The sequence below is a fragment of the Oryctolagus cuniculus genome, chromosome 12 (assembly GCF_051225735.1).
Source record: "Oryctolagus cuniculus isolate XC-2025 breed Fujian yellow rabbit chromosome 12, ASM5122573v1, whole genome shotgun sequence".
Lineage (NCBI taxonomy): Eukaryota > Metazoa > Chordata > Mammalia > Lagomorpha > Leporidae > Oryctolagus > Oryctolagus cuniculus.
In genome coordinates, this window is record NC_142878.1 from 78,092,476 (window position 1) to 78,115,419 (window position 22,944).

Sequence of the window (22,944 nt, forward strand, 5' to 3'; positions counted from 1 at the left end):
ACCGGACAAGAAACAATTCTGGGCCTGACTCTCTCCTCCGAACTCCAGGCAGACAGGGAGTGAACACAACACTTGCCAGTTCCTTTCAAATCCCAAGCTAGGCCCAGAGAACTGAGCTAACTGTACTGTCCATGGAACCGAGCAGGGCTCACCATCAGGCCTTGGTCACCCTTCCCAATCAAAAGAGAAAGGCAGGGCCACGGTTACGGGGCAGCAGGTTAAGCTCCCACAGGGGAGCATTAGTTGGAACCCCACCCACTCCACTCTGCTTCCCATCCAGCTTCCTGCAAATGTGCCTGGAAAAGCAGCAGAAGATGGCCCAAGTACTGGGGCCCTGCTACTATGTAGGAAACCTGGATGAAGGTCCTGGCTCCTGGCTTTGGTCTGGCCCAGCCCTGGTTATTGCAGCCATTTGGGAAGTTAATCAGCAAATGGAAGAGATTCTCTCTCTCTCTCTTTCTCTTCCCATCTTCCCCTCCCCCTCCCCCTCCCCCTCCCCCTCTCCCTCTCCCTTTCAAATAAGTAAAATGCCTCAAAAGGGAGAGAGAGTCCTATGGGGAGCAGAGGGAGGGTGCACACCTGTTGTCCTCTCCCCAGAATTAGCTACTTCTTTCATGTAACACTGCCTCTGCTTTGCCAGGCAATATGCCTATTTTTACAAAAGAAAAAAGAAATGATCCCCGGGATTCTCTAATGGCTGACAGGTAGAAGAAAAATAATAAATGGATAGATAAAGTAAAATGCATAGATAATTAACACATTTTTTATTCCTAGGGTTTGATCCTGCCACCTCCAACATGCAGCATTACACCTTTTTGCTCCAATGGGAAAGCAAGAAAATACCTTCCACTGAAGATAAAATATCTTTACTATGTATTTTCTTCACCTAACTGGGCAATAAGGATTCTTTCACTTGCTAAGGAAAGCAAAACAGAATTAATATACATGTAATATACATGATTTTACCTGATTTTGTTTCTTGGCTAGGAAGCCCAAATGATCAAGATTTATCTCATGTCTCAGAGGTTCAGTTGCTACCCATGAAAACCTGGTATGCTGGTTATCTCTAATGCTAAGATTCTACAAGCAAACTCTAGTGATCCTTGTCAAGTGTCTGATACAAGAAAGCCCCAGAACTTGTTCAGGGAATGCAAGAGAGAGGATAACGAACGAGGCTTAGGATAAGGGACTAGAAACTGCCCCTGCCACTCAGCTGCTAGGCAGTACAACAAAAGGAACTCAGCAAGCCTAACTAAATCTGGAGGACTCACTATTAAACTACTAAATAGCTTTTCAGCTCTGAGTGATCAACTCACTTGAGGAAAGGCAGAAAAGCCCACTGAATCAAAAGCAAAATGCTCTATGTCCTGGGATGGATTTGACACTCTATGGCTCAGGGTCCCCAACCTGAACTAAGGATACAAGATCTACCCGAATCTACTCACAGGGTGGTCATGGGGACCAGACACCAAGTCCGTGAAAATGTTTCCACGCAAATAATATAAAAATTCATTTTAAAAAAAGTTTTCCTAATATCAAAACTACAAACACCCTAACATAATTTCAAAACACCAAATAATGTTTAGTGGATATTTTTAAATAAGTTTTTTAAAGAGTTAAATGTGAAGAATTTAACATCACAGAGTTCTCTAACAGAGTCCCTAGAGTTACAATAAAATGACCAAAGAAGAAAAGATGTTGCTTAGTCAAGTGGCAGGATCTTCAACTGCTTTTAACAAATCATTTGGAAGATTAGAATCTCTCCAAACAGCCAAAAGGAAGATCGATATTTATTGTGCTATGGAACCTGTTTGCCAAGCTAGTTCTAGAACATTCCATGGCAAGGCCCTCCTGGCAGATACTCTGACCCTCAAAGGAGAGAAGGAGCCTGGAGGCAGAGAAGCAAAATGTAGCAAGGGGAGTACGTTCCATTAAGCTGTCCACAGGTATCTCCATTTATGCAATGCATATTTACTATTCAGGAACAATACAGGAATTGATAGCAAACCACAGGCAGACAGACACTTAGAGATCTAATTTCCCTAGGTTTCTATTTCCTCATCTGTGAAATGGGGCTGAGTTTACAATTTAGGTGTCACCTTGTACCTGAGCACAGGAAGTGTTCAACAAGTCAAAGTCAACGAAAGCACATTATTTCCATTCTCTCTGCCCCTAATACTAGAGACCTTGCTGCTCTCAACACTTGCAAGAGGGGCTCCTTCCAAACAGTTTGCCACAGAAGTAGCGCACCAGAGGGCGTTCCATTTCTGGGAGTGGGGAGGGGAGTCTGGGAAGGGATTAACACTTACTTATCCAGTTCCTGACATTGAGGAAACTTTGCTCATTTGTCAAGTCGAAAAGCAGAAGAAAACCCATGGCGTCTCTGAAGAACGCCGTAGTCAGGCTACGGAACCTAGAAACAGAACGAGCAGATTGGTCAGCTCAGCCATGGCCAGCAGTGCTCTCAGCCACCGCCGAAAGTTTACCCAGAACACATTCCACAACGATACTCCCAAACCAGTCATTTATCACTTATATAAATGTGTGTGTTAACCAACCATGTGACTCACCCACACAGCCAGCTGGACAGGGATGGCAAGAACAAGCTTGTGATCTCTTGGGCTGAGCCAAGAATGCACGGTACCCCTATGAGTTCATTAGGCCAAAAGTGCTTGCTGTGTGTAGGCCCTCCCTCTGGGAAAACTGACTTTACGTTACAATGCAGTCCAAGATTCTTTCTCTGCTCTCTGTAGAACTCTGATAACCGTGTCATCGGCTGTAAGCTGGCAAGAGTATTAACTAAGACCCCATCCTTTTGCACAGGCTTCCAAGCCTTCCAAGGCTTCATCCTGCTGTCTCCTCTCTCCCCCTCCCACGGCCGCTTTCCTCTCGCGATGCCCATATACAAAGCCTGCGACTCACAGGGAGCTCCAAGGAAGAAAATATTGCTATGAATTTGTTATCAGTAATAGCAGGCTTTTCTGAAATATTTTCAATCACTGATTTCACAAAAATAGTTTCTAATTTTTCCTAGGAATGCACCAAAAATAATTATGAATGAAATAATATCATGTCCAGAATGTGGTTCCCAACAACGTGAGGGGAGAGTGGTGAGGAACGGGAAGGGGCACACGTGAAGTAAGACTGGCTGTGGGCCGGCGCCGCGGCTCACTAGGCTAATCCTCCGCCTAGCGGCGCCGGCACACGGGGTTCTAGTCCCGGTCAGGGCGCCGGATTCTGTCCCGGTTGCCCCTCTTCCAGGCCAGCTCTCTGCTGTGGCCAGGGAGTGCAGTGGAGGATGGCCCAGGTGCTTGGGCCCTGCACCCCATGGGAGACCAGGAAAAGCACCTGGCTCCTGGCTCCTGCCACCGGATCAGCACGGTGCGCCGGCCGCGGCGGCCATTGGAGGGTGAACCAACGGCAAAGGAAGACCTTTCTCTCTGTCTCTCTCTCTCACTGTCCACTCTGCCTGTCAAAAAAATTAAAAAAAAATAAAAAAAAATAAAAAAAAGATTGGCTGTGAAACTGCAGGAGCGCATGGGGGCAGATATTACCCTAATTACTTCCCTGCCCACTGGAAGCTTTCGTTCCTCAACAAAAAGTCTTAAAAGACAAGCAGAATCATTCAAGGAGGCTGTGAGAGAAGACAGAAGCTGTAGCTAACAGAGTAACTTTTTATCAGCAGTCCACGTGGTCGAATCTTGGTCAAGTAACCTCTGACTATCTGACTTCATTCCAACCAGATTGTCCGCTAGGTTTCAACACCCAGGTAAGACTCACTCGTGTCACTCTGCAACTTTCTTGTGGTTAAGTAGCGAAAATAAATGAAGAAAAGGATACAAGTCTAAAAAAGAAGAAGGAAAAAAAAATCCCCAGGTAAGAATCCATTTAGAAAAGGATTCTGTTTTTTCCCCCTTTGACCTTGAATGAAATACTCCACCACTATCTCTGATACCTTTCCTGCTAATTCGGCAGCGTATCTTATCCAGGGGCAAATCAACTGATTGGCTGGCTGCTCCTGGCTCAGGACCCCACATGGGGAGCACAGCGGTTGCTCCCTGTCCTTCAGCAAGCAGCAGGTAATTGAGAATGGCTTACCTCTCCTGCCCGGCTGTGTCCCACAGCTGCAGGTGGATTCTCTGGCCTCTGCCAACGGCCCCATCGGGCCCATTGGCTCTGTAGACCTAAAACAAAGTGAAAGACAAAACAACTTTTGAGACCCGTGAATTTGTCTCACCTTTATATTCAGTACAGACCACAAAAGCATCTAAACTTCTAAAGAGAATCCCATCTGGGATACATCTTTGTTTTCTATATCATATAACTGTATTTGATCAATGTGATATGTTTTATTAAAATACATATTTCCTAAGTATGTTACAAGTACATAAATAACATAGTAATATCAATAAAAACCAATAATCAGTAAGCCTTTCCTCAAAGTTTCCTTGGCTCACTAGTTTCAGGAAATATACTAATTTTCTATGGCCTTTCCCCATCCCATTTTTGTTTATTTATTTCTAAGATTTATTTATTTGAAAGGCAGAGAGAGACAAAGAGAGAGAGAATTCCATCTGCTAATTCATTCCCCAAATGTCTACAGCAGCTGGAGTTGGACCAAGCCAAAGTCAGATGTAGGAACCCCGTCTGTGTCTCCCACATGAACGGCAGGAACCCAAGTGCCTGGGCCTTCATCTCCCACCTTCTCAGATACATTAGCAGCAAGCTTGACTGGAAGTGGAGGAGCCAGCACTCGAACAGGCCGCCCTACGTGAGATGTGGCATCCTAAGGAGCAGCTTAACCTGCTGCACCACGATGTCTGCCCTCCTCTCATGTTTAAACAATGCTCTTAAAACAGCCTCTACAGAACAGCTAAGCAAGGATCATAAAAATTCCCTTCCTCCATAAAAGCAATGAAAACACTGGAAAAAAATATTAAAAAAAAAACTTTTTCAGAACTCTGGAAAGTGAACAAAAGTTTGCAATATTACAAGGAGCATTTACTTAAGAAAAGCACCTGAAGGTCAGTAAAAAAAGTTTCAATGTGTTAACTTTCCTTATTCCCATCCCCCTTGCTGCAGCTCTACAATAGCCTTAAAAATCAACAAATGTACATCTGCGGTAGCTGTGAAGCCATCAGCCTGGCAGCCACTGTAGATAGTGGAGACAGGACAGATTTAGAGCTCCCTAAAAGTCCCATCTTCAAATAGCTTTTTTTTTTTTTTTGAAAGGTAGCGTTATGCAAAGAGAGAGAGATCTTCCATCTGCTGGTTCATTCTCCAGATGGCCACAATGGCCAGGGCTGGGCCAGGCCAAAGCCAGGAGCTTCTTTCAGGTTTCCCTTGGAGGTGGCAGGGACCCAGGGGCTTAAGTCATCTTTCACTGCTTTCCCAGGCCATTAGCAGGGAGCTGGATCAGAAGGGGGAGCAGCCGAGACTCGAATCTACACCCATTTGGGATGCTGGCATCACAGGCGGCAGCTTAACCTGCTGTGTCACAGCACCAGCTCTTCAAATAGCTTTAAGGAAGCTTCCTGAAGAGCTCCATCCTCAGGCTTCGGTTTTATTTGGCTTCATTCAGAAATTTCTCCAAGAGAGCAGCTCTGTCTCCAAGGCATTTGATGGTAACAGTAGGCAGTAATTAGTAAACATGATAGCTATCAGGGTTGGCAAACCCAGTGGGGGGTAATAAACTCCTAATCAAATCACTTAAAGAAAAATGGGTCCCAGTGCCCCACTGCATGTCCCACTTCTTTGCCTCAGTCTCTTCTGATTCAGAAGCTACCTATGGGGGCTGGCACTGTGGCATAGCAGGTAAAGCTGCCACCTCCGGTGCCAGCATTTCATATGGACACCAGTTTGAGTCTTGGCTGCCTGACTTCTGATCCAGCTCTCTGCTATGGCCTGAGAAAGCAGTAGAAGATGGCCCAAGTCCTTAGGCGCCTGCACCACGTGGGAGACCTGGAAGAAGCTCCTGGCTCCTGGCTTCAGATCGGCACAGCTCCAGTGATTGCAGCCATCTGGGGAGTGAACCAGTGGATGGAAGACCTCTCTCTGCTTCTGCCTCTGCTTCTCTGTAAATCTGCCTTTCAAATAAATCTTAAAAAAAAAAAAAAAAAAAAAAGCTACCTATGGCCAGTGTGTTTGATTTGCAGAGCTTGGCTCCTGTGCCATGCCTTAGATGCAGGGGACACTGGAACAGGGAGTCTGGCATTTTCAATTTTTGTCATGGGAAGCCGGCCCTGCCTTTCTCATCAGATGGGGACCTCTCTAGACATGAGAAACAGGTCCTAAAGCTCATCATTCAAACAACCACCACTTTTGCTGTCCCATCTCTTCCTCTCTCCAATGCTCCAAACAGTAAGGCCAAGGAGAGGGTGAGGTTGATTACCCTCACAAATGCATACTATTGTTGTTAATTAAAAAAATGTTTTGGGCCGGTGCCGTGGCACACTTGGTTAATCCTCCACCTGCGGCACTCACATCCCATATGGGCGCCGGGTTCTAGTCCTGGTTGCTCCTCTTCCAGTCCAGCTCTCTGCTGTGGCCTGGGAAGGCAGTGGAAGATGGCCCAGGTCCTTGGGCCCTGCACCCGCATGGGAGACCAGGAGGAAGCACCTGGCTCCTGGCTTCAGATCGGCGCAGCACACCTGCCATAGTGGCCATTTGGGGAGTGAACCAACGGAAGGAAGACCTTTCTCTCTCTCTCTCTCACTGTCTGTAACTCTACCTGTCAAATAAATATTTAAAAATCTTTAAAAAAATAAATAAAAATAAATAAAAAATGTTTTTAACAAAAAAAAAAAAAGAAAAATGGAAAAGGACATGTCTATGGGGAGATTTTGGAAGCTCCTAAATATTTCTTGTAACCTTCAAGGCTGTTCACTGCAGTGTTCCACAGGTGGCCAGGAAAGATCTGAAAAGATTAATCTCTCACTTCCAACTTACCCCGAGGCTCTTCTTAAGAAAGAAGTAAAGTTAGCTAAGGCAGAGCTGTAAACTGCCTGTGGTAGCACTAAGCACACACACAGCCCCTCAGAAAGAGTGAGGAACTAAACTCACGCAAGGAAAGTTCAGAAACTACCCACTCGTTAGCTGCCCACTAAGTTACCTGAGCAGAGGATTCAGCAGCTACACACAAGGAGGAGAGACTTTACAAAATAATCCCAGAAACACCAATACAAAAAAAAACAAGAAAAGTAAACAGGAAAAAACAAGAAAGCAAGCAAACAAGAAATCCAGGAGGTGGGGAGAGAGGGAAGAACAATTTCTAGAATTGTCACATTCTGTATTTTTAAATATCCAGTTTTCAGCAAGACACACAAAACAGAAAGCATGGTGTTTACACAGGAAAAACGCAACTGTTCCCAAATCAACTATGGTAGTAAGCTCAAGAACTGAATTTCATAATGCTAAAAGAGTCAATTCATCAAGAAGATACAGGTATATGAAAAGTAAAAAAAAAAAAAATAGATTAACTCAATAATAACGTTCAGAGTTGTGGGTTTCTTTAAGATATTTATTTATTTATTTGAAAGTAGGAGTTTCAGAGAGAGGGACAGAGAGATCGTCTGCCTGCTGGTCCACTCTCCAGATGGCAGCAGCAGCCAGAGCTGGGCCAGGCCAAACCCAGGAGCTTGGGACCCTGCACTCAAGTGGGAGACTGAGAAAAAGCTTCTGGCTTCAGCCTGGCCCAGCCCTTGGCCGTTGCGGCCATTTGAGGGGTAAACCAGCAGAAGGAATACTCTATCACCCCCTCTCCCTTCTCTAACTCTGCCTTTCAAATACATAAAATAAATCCTAAAAACAAAAAAAGAGAAGCAATTGACAAATTCCAACATCCTTTCATGATTAAAAAAAAAAAAAAAACCTCATTAAAAAAAAACACCTGATAAAGTACATTTATTAAAATAAAAAGCTCATATTATACTTAATGATATTGAACATGTTAATGTTTTCTTCTTAAGACCAAAACCAAGACAAACTGTCCTCTCTCATCACTACTGCTCAGTGTTTCACTAGAGGTTCTTACTAGGACAATTAAGTAAGAAAAAAACAAAGAAAACACAGAAGGCCGCGGCTCGCTAGGCTAATCTTTCACCTGCAGTGCTGGCACCCCGGGTTCTAGTCCCGGTCGGGGCGCTGGATTCTGTCCCGGTTGCCCCTCTTCCAGTCCAGCTCTCTGCTGTGGCCCAGGAGGGCAGTGGAGGATGGCCCAAGTGCTTGGGCCCTGCACCCGCTTGGGAGACCAGAAGGAAGCACCTGGCTCCTGGCTTTGGATCGGTGCAGCACCGGCCATAGCGGCCATTTGGGGAAGACCTTTCTCTTTCTCTCTCTCTCTCTCTGTCTCTCTCTCTCACTGTCTAACTCTGTCTGTAACAACAACAAAAAAAAAAAAAAAGAAGAAGAAGAAGAAGAAGAAAACATACAGAAACTGGAAAGCAAAAAGCGGATGACGTGATCTTTTACATAGAAAATAAGAAATAAATATACAAAAACAGTCCTAGAACTAATAAGCAAGTGCAATATACAAGATCAAATCATAAAATAAACTGAATTTTTATACACTGGCAATGAACAACTTGAAAATGAAATTGAGAAAACAAATTTCCAATAGCATGAAAAAATAAAAATACTTAGGAACAAAAGAAGTGCAAAACTTACTATACTCTAAAAGTTAAAAAACACTATAAGAAATAGTAAAAGATCTAAATAAATGGGAAAGATATCCCATGTTCTTGGACCAGAAGGCAATATTATAAAGATGGCTATACTGCCCAAATTTGTCAACAGGTTCAACTGCACCCCTATCAGAATCCCTTGTAAAAATTGACAAAGCTAACCCTAAAACTTTTACATAATTGCAAGCTATTCAAAACCACCTTGAAAAAGAACAAATGCTGCATTCCAGATCAGAGTACCTAGGTTCGAGTCCTGGCTCTGCTCCGGAGTCCAACTACTTCCTAATATGCACCCTAGGAGATAGCAGATGATGATGGCTCAAATCCTTGGGTCCTTGCTCCCCATATAGGAGACCTGGATGGAGTTCCAGGCTCTCTGTCTATCTCTGCCTGTCTCTACGCCTTTAAAATAAAATGAAAAATAATTATAAAAACAAATTCAGTTGAGTGGAACAGAATTAAGATTCAAGGAAGAAATTCTTCTATTTGTGGTCATTTGACTTTCAACAAGAGTGTTCACAACAGTGTCTGGACAATGTAGTGGGAGGAAGAATATTCTGTTAAACAATTGGTGTTGGGACAACCAGATACTCACACTCAAAATAATAAAGTTGGGGCTGGCGCCGCGGCTCACTAGGCTAATCCTCCGCCTAGCAGCGCCAGCACACCGGGTTCTAGTCCCGGTCAGGGCGCCGGATTCTGTCCCAGTTGCCCCTCTTCCAGGCCAGCTCTCTGCTGTGGCCAGGGAGTGTAGTGGAGGATGGCCCAAGTCCTTGGGCCCTGCACCCCATGGGAGACCAGGAGAAGTACCTGGCTCCTGCCATCGGATCAGTGCGGTGCGCCAGCCGCAGTGCACCAACCGCGGTGGCCATTGGAAGGTGAACCAACGGCAAAGGAAGACCTTTCTCTCTGTCTCTCTCTCACTGTCCACTCTGCCTGTCAAATAAATAAATAAATAATAAAGTTGGGGCCAGAATTGCAGAATAGCAGGTAAAGCTGTCACCTGTGAGGATGAAGCTCCTGGCTTTGGCTTAGCCCAGTCCTAACCATTGCGGCCATCTGGGGAGTAAACCAGCAGATGGAAGATCTCTCCCCTCTCCTTCTCTTCTTTTCTCTCTATACCTCCTCCAATAAATACATCTTAAAAACATAGTGAAGCTGGGGCCGGCACTGTGGCACAGCGGGTCTGAAGCATCCCATATGGGCGCCGGTTCTAGTCCTGGCTGCTCCTCTTCCCATCAAGCTCTCTGCTATGGCCTGGGAAAGCAGTAGAAGATGGCCTAAGTCCTTGGGCCCCTGCACCCACATGGGAGACCTGAAAGAATTTCCTGGCTCCTGGCTTCAGATCAGCGCAGCTCCAGTGATTGCAGCCATCGGGGGAGTGAACCAACAGATGGAAAACCTCTCTCTCCCTCTCTCTCTCTCTACCTCTCTCTGTACCTCGGTCTTTCAAATAAATAAAAGAATAATAAAATAAATAAGTAAATAAATAAAGTACCAACTCATGGATAGCACTGATTTCTTAAAAAAAAAAAAAAAAGATAAGCATAGTGAAGTTGAACCCCTGCTCACACCACACACACACACCCCAAAATGGATCAGAGACCTGAACTTAAGAGCTGAAACTATGTGCCTACCATAGTCATTAGAAAGCATAAGCACACTTCCTCAAACTCCAGTCTACCTCCTTCACTGGCCTTTGATTCTTTTCCCATTTATAACATATTTATAAACTTATAATGGACAACACAGAATAATCCTACATGCTATGTTTCATATAACATAACAAGGATGGCTGTAAATCAAACAGAAATCATCAACTGTTGATAATGTGGAGAAGCCAGAGTCCAATATGTTGTTGGTGAGAATATAAAGTAATACAGATTCCTTGCAAAAGTATGGAAATTACGCAAAAGTTAAAATAGAGTTGTCATATACTCAAGCAATTCCATTCCTAGGTATATATTCAAGAGAACTGAAAACACATAGCTACACAAAATTATATATATGAACATTAATATAATTATTCATAACATCAAAAAATGAGTGGATAGACAAAATATAGAATATCAATACCACTGAATAATAATACTCGGCCATAAAAAGAATGAAGTACTGATAAATGCTACAACACAGGTGAACCTTGAAAACAATAGAGTAAGTTTAAGAAATCAGATAAAAGACGATGAATTGCATGATTCAATTTATATATGTCCAAAAAAGGCAAATCCATAGAGAATAGATTTATAGTGGCTTTAGAGGGAGGAAGAATGGTGACAGATAACACTAAAATGGGATTTCTTTATACAGTGACAAAACTGTGCTAAAATTAAGTAGTTCCAATGATTGCATATCTAGACGAATATTCTAAAAGCTACTGAAATATATACTTTCAAAGAAATTTATTTTTGTGCATATTTCAATAAGTTTTTGAATCTGCTTGAGAAAAGCAACCATGGAGTCATCGTTGACATCAACCGTGTTTCTATCGGAAACAACTGTGGTTTTCATAACTTGCATGATAGTGGGCTCATTTGTTTTTTTAAAGGTTTATTTATTTGAGACTAGAGTTATACAGAGAGAGGGAAAGACAGAGAGTGGCCTTCCATCCCCTGGTTCACTCAACAAATAGCTGCAATGGCTAGACCAGGGCCAGGCCCAAGCCAGGAGCTTCTTCTGGCTCTCCCATGTAGCTGCAGGGGCCCAAGTATGTGGACCATGTCCTGCTGTTTTCCCAGGTTCATTAGCAGGAAGCTGGATCAGAAGTGGAGCAGCCAAAACTCAAACCAGGGGCCATTTGGGATGCCGGCATCACAGGCAGAGCCTTAACCACAGCACCGGCCCCAGAGCTCATTGTTTCTGTGACATCTGAACTTTGCCTGGAAGATGTCAAATGGGCATAAGGATTGCGTTCCAGTATGAGTTTCCATACTTCAGTCTGTGAAGAAGACCTAACTGACTTTTTTTTTTTTTTTTTTTTTTTTGACAGGCAGAGTGGACGGTGAGAGAGAGACAGAGAGAAAGGTCTTCCTTTGCCAGTGGTTCACCCTCCAACGGCCGCCGCGGCCGGCGCACTGCAGCCTGCGCACCGCGCTGATCCGATGGCAGGAGCCAGGTACTTCTCCTGGTCTCCCATGGGGTGCAGGGCCCAAGGACTTGGGCCATCCTCCACTACACTCCCTGGCCACAGCAGAGAGCTGGCCTAGAAGAGGGGCAACTGGGACAGAATCCGGCACCCCGACTAGGACTAGAACCCGGTGTGCCAGCGCCGCAAGGCAGAGGATTAGCCTAGTGAGCCGCGGCGCCAGCTCTAACTGACTTTTACTAGAATCATTTCACAAGTCAATTTTCTTACAGAGTTAACATCAGGGACTTACCCTGTCTAGTGCCTTCTGGTTGTGAATTCTGGTTAACTTTAAAAAGTTGTCCCTTTCAGTTCCATTCTGATCTCATCATCCCCCTGAGCACATTTTCCTTTAGAATTGCTGAGCCCCTATGATTCTCTGAATCACTATCCATGTAAATATTAATAAATGTTACCACTGTTTGTTAAAAAAAAAACTTTTTAGAAACAAGTTTATAAAAGGAGAATTGACAAAAATAACCACATATCTCTGTAAGGATACCTCACAAAGTTCAAGAAAAAAATGGAATTAAAAGGTGAGTTTAGGGGCCAATATTGTGGGAAGTCTGCATACCCTATCACAGTGCCTGAGATGGAGTCCCGCCTCTGCTTCCCATCTAGCTTCCTACCAATGCACCTGGGAGGCAACAGATGATGGCCCAACTACATGGGTTCCTGCTATACATGTGGGAGAGCTGGATGGGGCTCCCAGCCCCTGGCTTCAGCCTGGCCCAGCCCCAGTTGTTTGCACACATTTGGAGAGTGAACCCTCTGTCATTCTGCCTTTCAAATAAATAAGGAAATAAATGTTTTTCAAAAAATAAAAAGTTTAAATTTTGGTGCAAAAATTTTTGAAGTCTCTGGCATAGTTTTCTCATCATATACCTTTTCCATAAACTTTCAAAGGACCCCTTATATATGGATTTTATCAATTGTATGTCAATACTAAAAATTTCATTGGGAATCCATTCTTATTCAGAGAACCAAAATCTCTCCTGCAATGTGGGGAGCAACTGGGACTAAACTAAGTTACTGGAATTAAGACTTATTCTATGCATCTGCTCTCCCACAATATGGCGCTGGGGAGGAGTAAACTTCTACGCAGCTGCCTCTCGCCAATTTGACTGATGAGCTCCAGGAGCTGATCCTGCTCCTGATTGGAGGAGAGCAGCGTGCTTGGCGTGTGGGTAGCAGAGTTGGGATTGGTGGAAGAGGACTATAAAGGAGGAGAGAGACAACATGCACCAGGGAACACCTGAAGGAACACCTGAGCAGCCCCCGAGAGAGCCGGCGGTGTGCCACTCCTCTGTGGAAGTGGGGAAAGTGGCAGGGGGAGCTGCCCCTCCACGGAGGTGGAGGGGTTCGCAGCCAACCCAGGAAGGACCAGCAGCAAACCGGGGAAGGGTGGAGCAGACAAAAGAACAGGGCAGGGTTTAGTGTTGTTCCTCTGCGAATGGGGGAGCGGCACTCCAAGACATTCTCATATTAAAAGAAAAGCCCTAGCAGGTGCCGCGGCTCACTAGGCTAATCCTCCGCCTAGCGGCGCCGGCACACCAGGTTCTAGTCCCGGTCGGGGTGCCAGATTCTGTCCCAGTTGCCCCTCTTCCAGGCCAGCTCTCTGCTGTGGCCCGGGGAAGGCAGTGGAGGATGGCCCAAGTGCTTGGGCCCTGCACCCCATGGGAGACCAGGAAAAGCACCTGGCTCCTGCCTTCGGATCAGCGCAGTGCGCCGGCCGCAGCAGCCATTGGAGGGTGAACCAACGGCAAAGGAAGACCTTTCTCTCTGTCTCTCTCTCTCACTGTCCACTCTGCCTGTCAAAAATAAATAAATTAATTAATTAATTAAAAAAAAAAAAGAAAGAAAAGCCCAGGAGTCGATAAAAGGGAATGAATTCTATCCTCAAAGCCAAGTAGAATTCACCTCATTAACGGCCTTTGTCATCAATCTGACCACCTGCTGCCCTGCTTCATATGAACAGTGGATTTTTCACCAGAAATAAAGTCCGTGGAAAAGGCCATCTTCCTTTCTCTGTGACGGTGACACAGTGACCTCCTGCCTTCCCTCCACTACAGTCCTGCTGTTATTTATTTATTTATCTATTTTTGTGCAGAGGGGAAAGCGTGGAGTGTCAGCCCTCATCATTCAGAAAACATCACCTCCCCCACCACCATTCCTCACTCCTATTCCAACCTCACCCTCTGGACAGCGGTGATGAATCCTGCCACCAGGCACTTCATGTGGGATTGCTCAGAGTCTAAGAGAAATGCCACTGAAAATGATAAGACACCAAAAGCAGACGACACAGCCCACAGAACTAGGGTAGAGGGGTCAGGATAGCGACGGGTTTCATGACAAAGACAGACAAATAACTCAGGAGTTCAGAAGGGCAGATGCAAGCCCACGGGTTCGGAGTGTAAATGTGAAAGAACTGCTCAGCTGTATCTGTGTGCTTGGCTTCACACAAAGCGTCCTCCACAAAGCCTTTCCCACCACACTGCCTGGATTGAACACAGCACACTTTCTTATGGGCCCTCTAATTTTATATGCTAACCTTTGTCCTCCTGATGCCTACAAAGTAAACCAAACAGACAAATGTTGACTCGGAGATTACATTTTTATACACGAGGAGGTACGACTTACCACTCTCTTTTCCCTGAAATCAATGCCCACGGTCGTGATGAATTTGGAATTAAATTTTCCATCTGTGTACTGGTAAAGCACACTGGTCTTTCCTACACCAGAGTCTCCCAAAGCTAAGAACTTGATGAGGTAATCATAGTCTCCATCAGACATAATGAAGGATCAGTGGTTCACCTGCAAAAGACAAACAAATGTGCGGTTTGCAAAATCCATTTGAAAATTTTAAAGTTATTCATTCATAGGGTAACAACTTATATTCCATTCAGTAAGTACTTCTATCTAACACCTATATTTCTAGGGGTTCTTTGAAAAGGAGGTTACATATTGTTCATTGCCCCTGAGGACCTTATCATTTGTTAGAGAGATGCCAATACTATAGTAAATAAGAGTTTAGTCTTTTTTTAAAAAAAATTGTTTATTTATTTGAGAGGCAGAATTAGAGAGGGGGGGTGGGGAGAGGTATTCCATCCGCTGGTTCATTTCCCAAATGGCCACAATGGCCAGATCAGAGCCAGGCCCAAGCCAGGAGCTTCTTCTGGGTCTCCCACATGGGTTGAGGGGCCCAAGGATTTGGGCCAACTTCTACTGCTTTCCCAGGCCACCAGCAGAGAGCTGTATAGGAAGAAGAGCAGCTGGGACTCAAACTGGTGCCCATATGGGATGCCGGCACTGCAGGCTAAGGCTTAGCCTACCACACCAGAGCACCAGCCTTGGGAACTGACTTTCAGATTTGCTCAGAGACCATAATTCCATCACTAAGGGCTCACACACCTATACTTACTGTAGTATAAGTAATAAGAATCATTTTAATAATCTTAACTGAAACATTTGAAGATCAACCAAAAGAAGAAAAACCTTAAAGAATCTTAAAGAAGAAAAAATTGGTTTGTTTTTTTTTTTACCAGCAATACCTAACCATGGTGATTTTTGTCCTTTGCAGTTGGTCCTTTTCATGATTTGTTTTTATGCTCTAAATAGATTCAGAAGCCAATAAGTTCCCCCTGAAAATCAGGAAAATAACCAGCTCTCCCATAACCACTAACAACTCCACCTGCCCATTCATACACATGCGTTCACCTAGCCACACACACAGACCAGGTGCCCTGCGCTAGAAGCTGCTGGGTTTCACATGTCCCTTCCACGCAACCCCATATCCAGAAACTGCTGTAATACTCAAGGCTTCCTACGGAATCACCATAAAAATAGTACAAAACTCGGGAAAGGACTTGCCTGGCTGTCAGGATCGCCTCCTCCACCTCTTCCTCAACTTGGTGACTCACCTTATGCTCAAAAGTCCTGAGTGCTGGGCACCAAGAGGCCTGCAGTGCACTTAGCAGAATGCCTCGGTGCAGGTCTGCACCTCACACTATACATAGGGCAGAGCCTCGACAAACATTCCTAATTCTATTTGCACACTATAAAGAGTGACACTTCACAAATGATGGCTTGCCTATGATAATTAGCAGGTGTAGGTCACCATTATTAATGATACATAGTCAGAACCCAACATACAATGGTTCACTTAACGATTTTTCAACTTTACCATGATGCAAGAGTGATACGCATTCAGGAGAAATTGTACTTCCAATTTTGACTTTTGATCTTCCAGGCTAACAGTAAGTAGTATGATACTCTCCAAAAAAGCCATGCATGTAGGGAACCACAGCTTCCCAGTTAGCCTCAAAATCACGAAGGTAAACAACCAGCACTCTACAGTGTACTGCATGGCTAAGCTATCATGCTTGGCAGGTCAGGTGCATTAATCATATTTTTATGATATTTACAACTTGCAGTGGATTTAATCAGGAAGTAATTCCATCAGAAGTTGAAGAGCATTTGTGTAACCCAATCCCTCTAACCATACGGGTATAGATGTTCTAGCATGTCAGGTCACAGCGCCTCATCTGACTCCAAGTTACTCAGAAATAAGAACTAAAAAGTGAAAAAGCAGGCCCAGGTAATGTTTAATCATTTTGGAGAGGGGGTGCCCCTCAAATATAATGAGGAAGCAGAAAACAACTCCAATTCTGCAATGAGAATGGTGCAAGAAGACACTGTGGCTACCCTATTTCCCCTTTACTTGTTATTGTAAAAATAAAATCAATTCTGTAACCGTGTTTTTATCGTTTAAAGTACAGCAGAAAATGCTGTAACCAACTCTACAAATGATCTTCATGAGTTCTGTTTTCTATTCACAATAGTGATATTTCCCATGCTATCGTAACAGAAATGATAGTAATATTTCCCATGCTATCATAAAGGAAATGCTAACCAACTAAATACCACAAACTGCAGGTACAGATATCATCATCAATGTCAGTCATAGCTTCTACTTTTCACACTTCTCCTTTAAGATCTGATCTGAAAATAAATGTTCAGGGCTTTTACTCTCTGGGTTTGATTTTCTAAAGGATAAAGCAGAGGCCTGAGACATTAACTGATTTGCAGTCTAGAACCTAGATCTCCTAACTCAAAGTCCAATGTCTATTCAACTTCCGAGCTTTGTGTCTACTACTTATTCCTTTTTTGTTTTTGTTTTTTCTAATGCATACTGTACTTAAAAGTGACTACTGGTATAATTTTATAAGGTAGCCTAATCGGAAAAACATGAAGTCAAGCAGAATTTGGTTCAAATCCCAAGTTTCCCATACCTCACCTACTTGAATGTCTCTGAGCCGGGTTTCCATTCTATGGAAAGGAAGATAAAATATACTACCTCACATCATTCTTTGGAAGAGTGAAGGACATGCAGTATGTGCAGAGCCTAGCACAATGCCATACAGAGAAACAGACAGAGATCTTCCATCCGCTGATTCACTCCCAAAAGGCTCATAACAGTTAGGGCTGGGCCATGACAAATCCAGGAGCCCGGAACTCAATCCGGGTCTCCTACATGGGTGGCAGGGACCCAAGTACTTGAGTCATCACTTGCTGCCACCCAGGGTGTGCGTTAGCAGAAAGCTGGATCAGAAGCAGAGCTGAGACGCAAAGCCAGGCACTTGGAGATGGAACACAGGCATCCCAAGAAGTATCAGAATCCCTGCACCAGGGACCGGCATTGCAGCGTAGTGGGTCAAGATGCAATCTGTAATACTGGCATCCCATGTGGTTCATGGTTCATATCCCAGCTGTTCCACTTCAGACCCAGCTCCCTGGCAATGGCCTGGGAAAAGCAGTGGAAGATGGCCCAAGTGTTTGAGTGTTTGTGTCCCTGCCACTCATGTGGAAGACCTGGAAGAAGCTCCTAGCTCCTGGCTTTGACCCAGCCCAGCCCTGGCCATTACAGTCATCTAGGGAGTGAACCAGCAGATGGAAGACTCACTCTCTCTCTCTCTCTCTCTCTCTTTCTTTCTGTGTTACTCATTCAAATAAACAAATAAGTCTCAAAAAAGAAAAAAAGAATCTCTGCACCAAAAGCTTATCCCTGGAATAATTTCCAAAACGGGCTCTGCCCAGCTCAAAATGTATCCTTCTTGCACAAAATATTGCTGACTGGATCTGAGTAGTTTGTTGAGTCAACACAGATCACTTTCTAATTCTGATCTTATTTTTGGCTGGTTCTAACCACTTGCAATTCCTTTTACATAGACACATCTATTTCCAAAGTGTCCTGATTAACTTAAATAGGTTGCAATCCATAGAAAACACTCCAATTCACTTTTGCAAGCTCATACATATTGAAAAGAATCTGGTTCATACTAGTTTAAAATGAGTTAAAACAGTTGCATGAAAAGAGATTCTACCTACAGAATTATTTCTGAAAGATTTAAAATCACTTTCTCCAAAACCAGATGTATCTAACCAAAATGTAGGTAAGCCATATTTCAATAGCTTTAATTAATTCAGACTTGTTTTAGCCACCTCAGATAGGTTCTGACTTGGACAAGCAGTTGATTGGCTCAAAGATGTTTTCATTGATTCAGAGCATAATTTCTGAATCCAGCTGGTGCTGATTAATTAACTCTACTTCCAGTTGAGTCACACTTGCTCCAATTTCACCAACTGCTTGTAATGAGGTGAAGTCATATATAAAGTAATTTTTGCTGGTTTATACTGGTGTAATCCAGTTTGAAAGAGTCTGAACTGATCAGTTATTTATTTGACCTAGCATTTAAGACTTTGAGATGCCCCTGTTCCACACTGGAGTACCTGGGATTGAGTCCTAACTCCATGCCTAGTTCAAGCTTCCTGCTAATGCATATTAAGGTAACAGTAATGTCCCAAGTAGTTGGGTCCCTGCCTGCCATGTAGGAGACATGGATTGAATTTCTGGTTCCTGGTATTGGCCTGGCCCCACCCCAGTAGTTGCAGGCATTTGGGGAAGGAACCAGCAGATGGAAACTCTTTCTGTCTCTGAAATTAATTAATTTTTAAAATAATCAGAACTATCTTATTTTAAAAGATTTGATTATTTATTTGAAAGGCAGAATTACAGAGCGGTAGAGAGGTCTTGCATCCACTGGTTCACTCCCCAAATGGCCACAACAGCTGGAGCTGCTTTCCAAAGCACATTAGCAGGGAGCTGGATGGGAAGTGGAGCAGCTAAGACTTGAACTGGCAGCCACATGGGATGCGGGCACTGCAGATGTCTGCTTTTACCCACTATGCCACAGCACCGGCATATATTCAGAACTATTTCAAACTGATTTCAGATGTCAAAAATTCTTCAAGAGTATACATGTAAAATGACAATCAGAAGCACAAAAAATAATACTTATGCAAAGCACTAAACTTCATGCATCTATATATTATCTCCATGCTAGACATTCTATGCCCAAAATTTATTTCCATCAGAGTGTCTCTGATGTCTACACTGTTGGTGAATGGTGAAGGAGTTGAAGACAGGCACTCCAGCAAAGACAAGTGTGGTAAACAGAAGGAAAAGGCAAGACAAACAGCACAGACTCCCTTGGCTGAGAATTCACCTCCTATTTTACCTCAGGAATCTGCCAGCAAAACACAAATCCATAATCCAGCAACAAAACAGAGATTTCAAATGGGGGACACTGACTGGATTGCCATACGTTAACAGACATTAGAAACCTAAGAAGTTTCGCAGAAATAAATGGATTCAGGGTAGACTGAGTCTCAAAGTGGTGTTAGACTTTGCAAGGTTTGAGCACAGTGTTGATGGTGTTTTTTTTTATCTGAGCTTACAGTCCAACTGGTCAAAACTTGGAGTTAATAACATCTTTCCAACTTTCAGGGGAAAATAATCCTAGTCCATAGCAGACTACACTTCCAACCCCATCCTGTAATCCCATATGTGGCTAGAGTTAGGGTTACAAATCACTATTAGGTTGAGACAACTAAACATTATTAAGTCTCAATTAATGATATGTTTTCACATTTAAAAATGTTTTTGTTGTCTTATTTGTTACTCAGGTCCTGGGTGGTATTCCTTGGGTCTGTCCTCCAGAAAGGAAATACTTCATTTTTCAAATATGGATACCTAATAATATTAGTGACATTTAGAACAGAATGGTAACAGTAAAAATACACAATGGCAGAATTTGGCATTTAGGGAACCCAAACATTGTGTGCACACCATTTCCTGTATGTGCTCCAGCCTCTTAAAGCTTGGGAACCCAGTTCTCCAGCTAGAACCCAGTTCTAGCTCTGCTTTTATTGAAAAAACAGTTCTGAAGCCCAGGACAAATGCCCATGTATCAAGTGTTTCTCATATATTGGCCCAATAATCCTCATCACAGCCATGGTGACAAATTACGCATACCCCACACTCTGTTTCCTCAGAAGGATCTCAGTGCTGTTCTATCACACGTCCTACAATGAGGGGGATATGTAACTGGGTCTTGGCCAATCTAACCACATACTGCCATGAGCTCAATTCCAGAGTATTATGGATAGACAGGAAACTATGCAAATTAAAAGCACAGACTCCAGTCATATAACTTTGGGAAATACATTTAATCTCTAGCATTGAGTTCCTCATTGGTAAAAATAAGAATGATATCCCACTTTATTAATTCTACTATGTATGTGCTTTGTTATTTCAATTTCTTTCTTTTTTTTTTTTTTTTTTTTTTGGACAGGCAGGGTTAGACAGTGAGAGAGAGAGAGAGACAGAGAAAGGTCTTCCTTTCCGTTGGTTCACCCTCCAATGGCCGCTACCGCCAGTGCGATGCACCGATCCGAAGCTAGGAGCCAGGTGCTTCCTCCTGGTCTCCCATGCAGGTGCAGGGCCCGAGCACTTGGGCCATCCTCCACTGCCTTCCTAGGCCACAGCAGAGAGCTAGACTGGAAGAGGAGCAACCAGGACAGAATCCGGCACCCCGACTGGGACTAGAACCCCGGGTGCTGGTGCCACAGGCGGAGGATTAGCCAAGTGAGCCGGGGAACCAGCCTCTTATTTCAATTTCTTTAAAATTGGCATTTACATCTTACAGTCTTACAACCCAAGATGTGATGCAATTGCCAGTTGCTTTTTATTTATTTATTTATTTATTTTTGAGAGGCAGAGAAACAGAGAAAGATTGAGAGGTGAGAGAACTCAGTTACTTCTGCTGTTCTCTCCTCCAATGTCTGCAATGGCTGGGACTGCCCAAAGCCAAGGGCCAGGAATTCAACCCAGGTCTTCCACAAGGGTGGCAGGAACCCAATTATTTGAGAACCCATTACTACTTCCCAAGAAGCTGGAATGAGGAATGGGAGCAAAGCACTGAACCCAGGTAATCTGTTGTAGGATTCAGGCATCTTGGACAGTGTTTTAACCACTAGGCTCAGTGCTGCAATTACTACTATAAATCAAGTGCTATTAAAGATAAAGTTGTAGACTGGAAATCCCAGAAATCAATCCTCACTTCCACAACCAACTTATCTTTGACAAAGGAGATAAAATCAATCCCTGGAGTAAGGACAGTCTCTTCAACAAATAGTGCTAGGAAAACTGGATCTCCACATGCAGAAGTATGAAGCAAAATCCTTACCTTAAACCTTACACAAAAATCTACTCAAAATGGATTAAAGACCTAAATCTAAGACCTGACACCATCAAATTACTAGAGAACACTGGAGAAACCCTGCAAGACATTGGCATATGCAAAGAGTTCTTGGAAAGGCCCCAGAGGCACAGTCAATCAAAGCCAAAATTGACAAATGGGATTACATCAAATTCAGAAGCTTCTGTTCTGCAAAGGAAACACTCAGCAAAATGAAGAGGCAACCAACAGAATGGGAGTAAATATTTGCAAACTATACAACTGATAAAGGATTAATATCCAGAATATATAAAGAGCCCGAGAAACCCAGCAACAACAAAATAAACAATCCAGTTAAGAATTAGGCAAAGGACTTAAACAGGCATTTTTCCAAAGAGGAAATCCAAATGGCTGACAGACACATGAAAAAATGCTAAGGATCACTAGCCATCAGGGAAATGCAAATCAAAATCACAATGAGGTTTCATCTCACTCCCATTAGAATGGCTGTCATACAGAAATCAACAAACAGCAAATGCTGGCAAGGATGTGGGGAAAAAGGTACCCTCATCCACTGTTGGTGGAAATGTAAACAGGTAAAGTCACTATGGAAGACAGTATGGAGATACCTCAGAAATCTGAACATATACCTTCTACATGACCCAGCCATTCCACTCCTGGGAATTTACCCAAGGGAAATGAAATCAGCATATCTCTGCACCCCATGTATACTGCAGCTCAATTCACAATAGCTAAGATATGAAATCAACCCAAATGCTCATTAACTAAAGACTAGATAAAGAAATTATGGGATATGTACATCAAGGAATACTACACAGTGTAAAACAAAAAATGAAACCTGGCCATTTGCAACAAAATGGATGAAACTGGAAAACATCATACTTAGTGAAATAAGTCATTCCCAAAAGGACAAATACCATATGTTCTCCCTCACCTGTGATAACAATAGCACACTTAAAATGCAATCTGTAGAAGTGAAATTGACACTTTGAGAAGCTCTTGTCTTGACTGTTAAAAGTTTTTATTTTTTCATACTATTTGTTGAACTCTTTACTTAACACAGAGTTATGGGGCTGGCCCCATGGCTCACTTGGTTAATCCTCCGCCTGCGGCACCAGCATCCCATATGGGCACCAGGTTCTAGTCCCAGCTGCTCCTCTTCCAGTCCAGCTCTCTGCTGTGGCCCGGGAGGGCAGTGGAGGATGGCCCAGGTGCTTCGACCCCTGTACCTACATGGAAGACCAGGAGGAAGCGTCTGGCTCCTGGCTTCGGATCACCACAGCACGCCCAGCTGTGGCAGCCATTTGGGGGGTGAACCAACAGAAGGAAGACTTTTCTCTCTGTCTCTCTGTCTATAACTCTACCTGTCAAATAAAATTAATTAAATAAAATTTAAAAATAAACACAGTTAATCATATGTGTATAAAGTTAATTGAAAATAGATCTTAGTAAAAATAAGAATGGGAATAGGAGAGGGAGGAGGGAGCTGGGTGGGAGAGTCGGTGAGAGGGTGGGTATGGTGGGAAGAATCACCATATTC

At 43.6% G+C, this 22,944-nt stretch overlaps 1 protein-coding gene across 14 annotated transcripts in view; it reads right to left on the bottom strand.

The window, feature by feature from the left end:
• RAB27A (RAB27A, member RAS oncogene family) overlaps positions 1-22,944 on the bottom strand; it is a 95,355-nt gene that overhangs the window by 25,198 nt on the left and 47,213 nt on the right. For 12 of the 14 annotated variants that reach the window (XM_008268980.5, XM_089310365.1, XM_089310368.1 and 9 more), the window contains 3 exons: positions 14,446-14,619; positions 4,099-4,184; positions 2,310-2,413 (listed from right to left, as the gene is read on the bottom strand). In XM_008268980.5, coding sequence (XP_008267202.2) covers positions 2,310-2,413; positions 4,099-4,184; positions 14,446-14,598 — 343 coding nt within the window. In that variant the 5' untranslated portion in view covers positions 14,599-14,619. Of the gene's footprint in view, positions 1-2,309; positions 2,414-4,098; positions 4,185-14,445; positions 14,620-15,675; positions 15,818-22,944 lie in introns of those variants that run through there. The other 2 variants (XM_070054220.2, XM_089310364.1) reach the window with 2 other exon arrangements.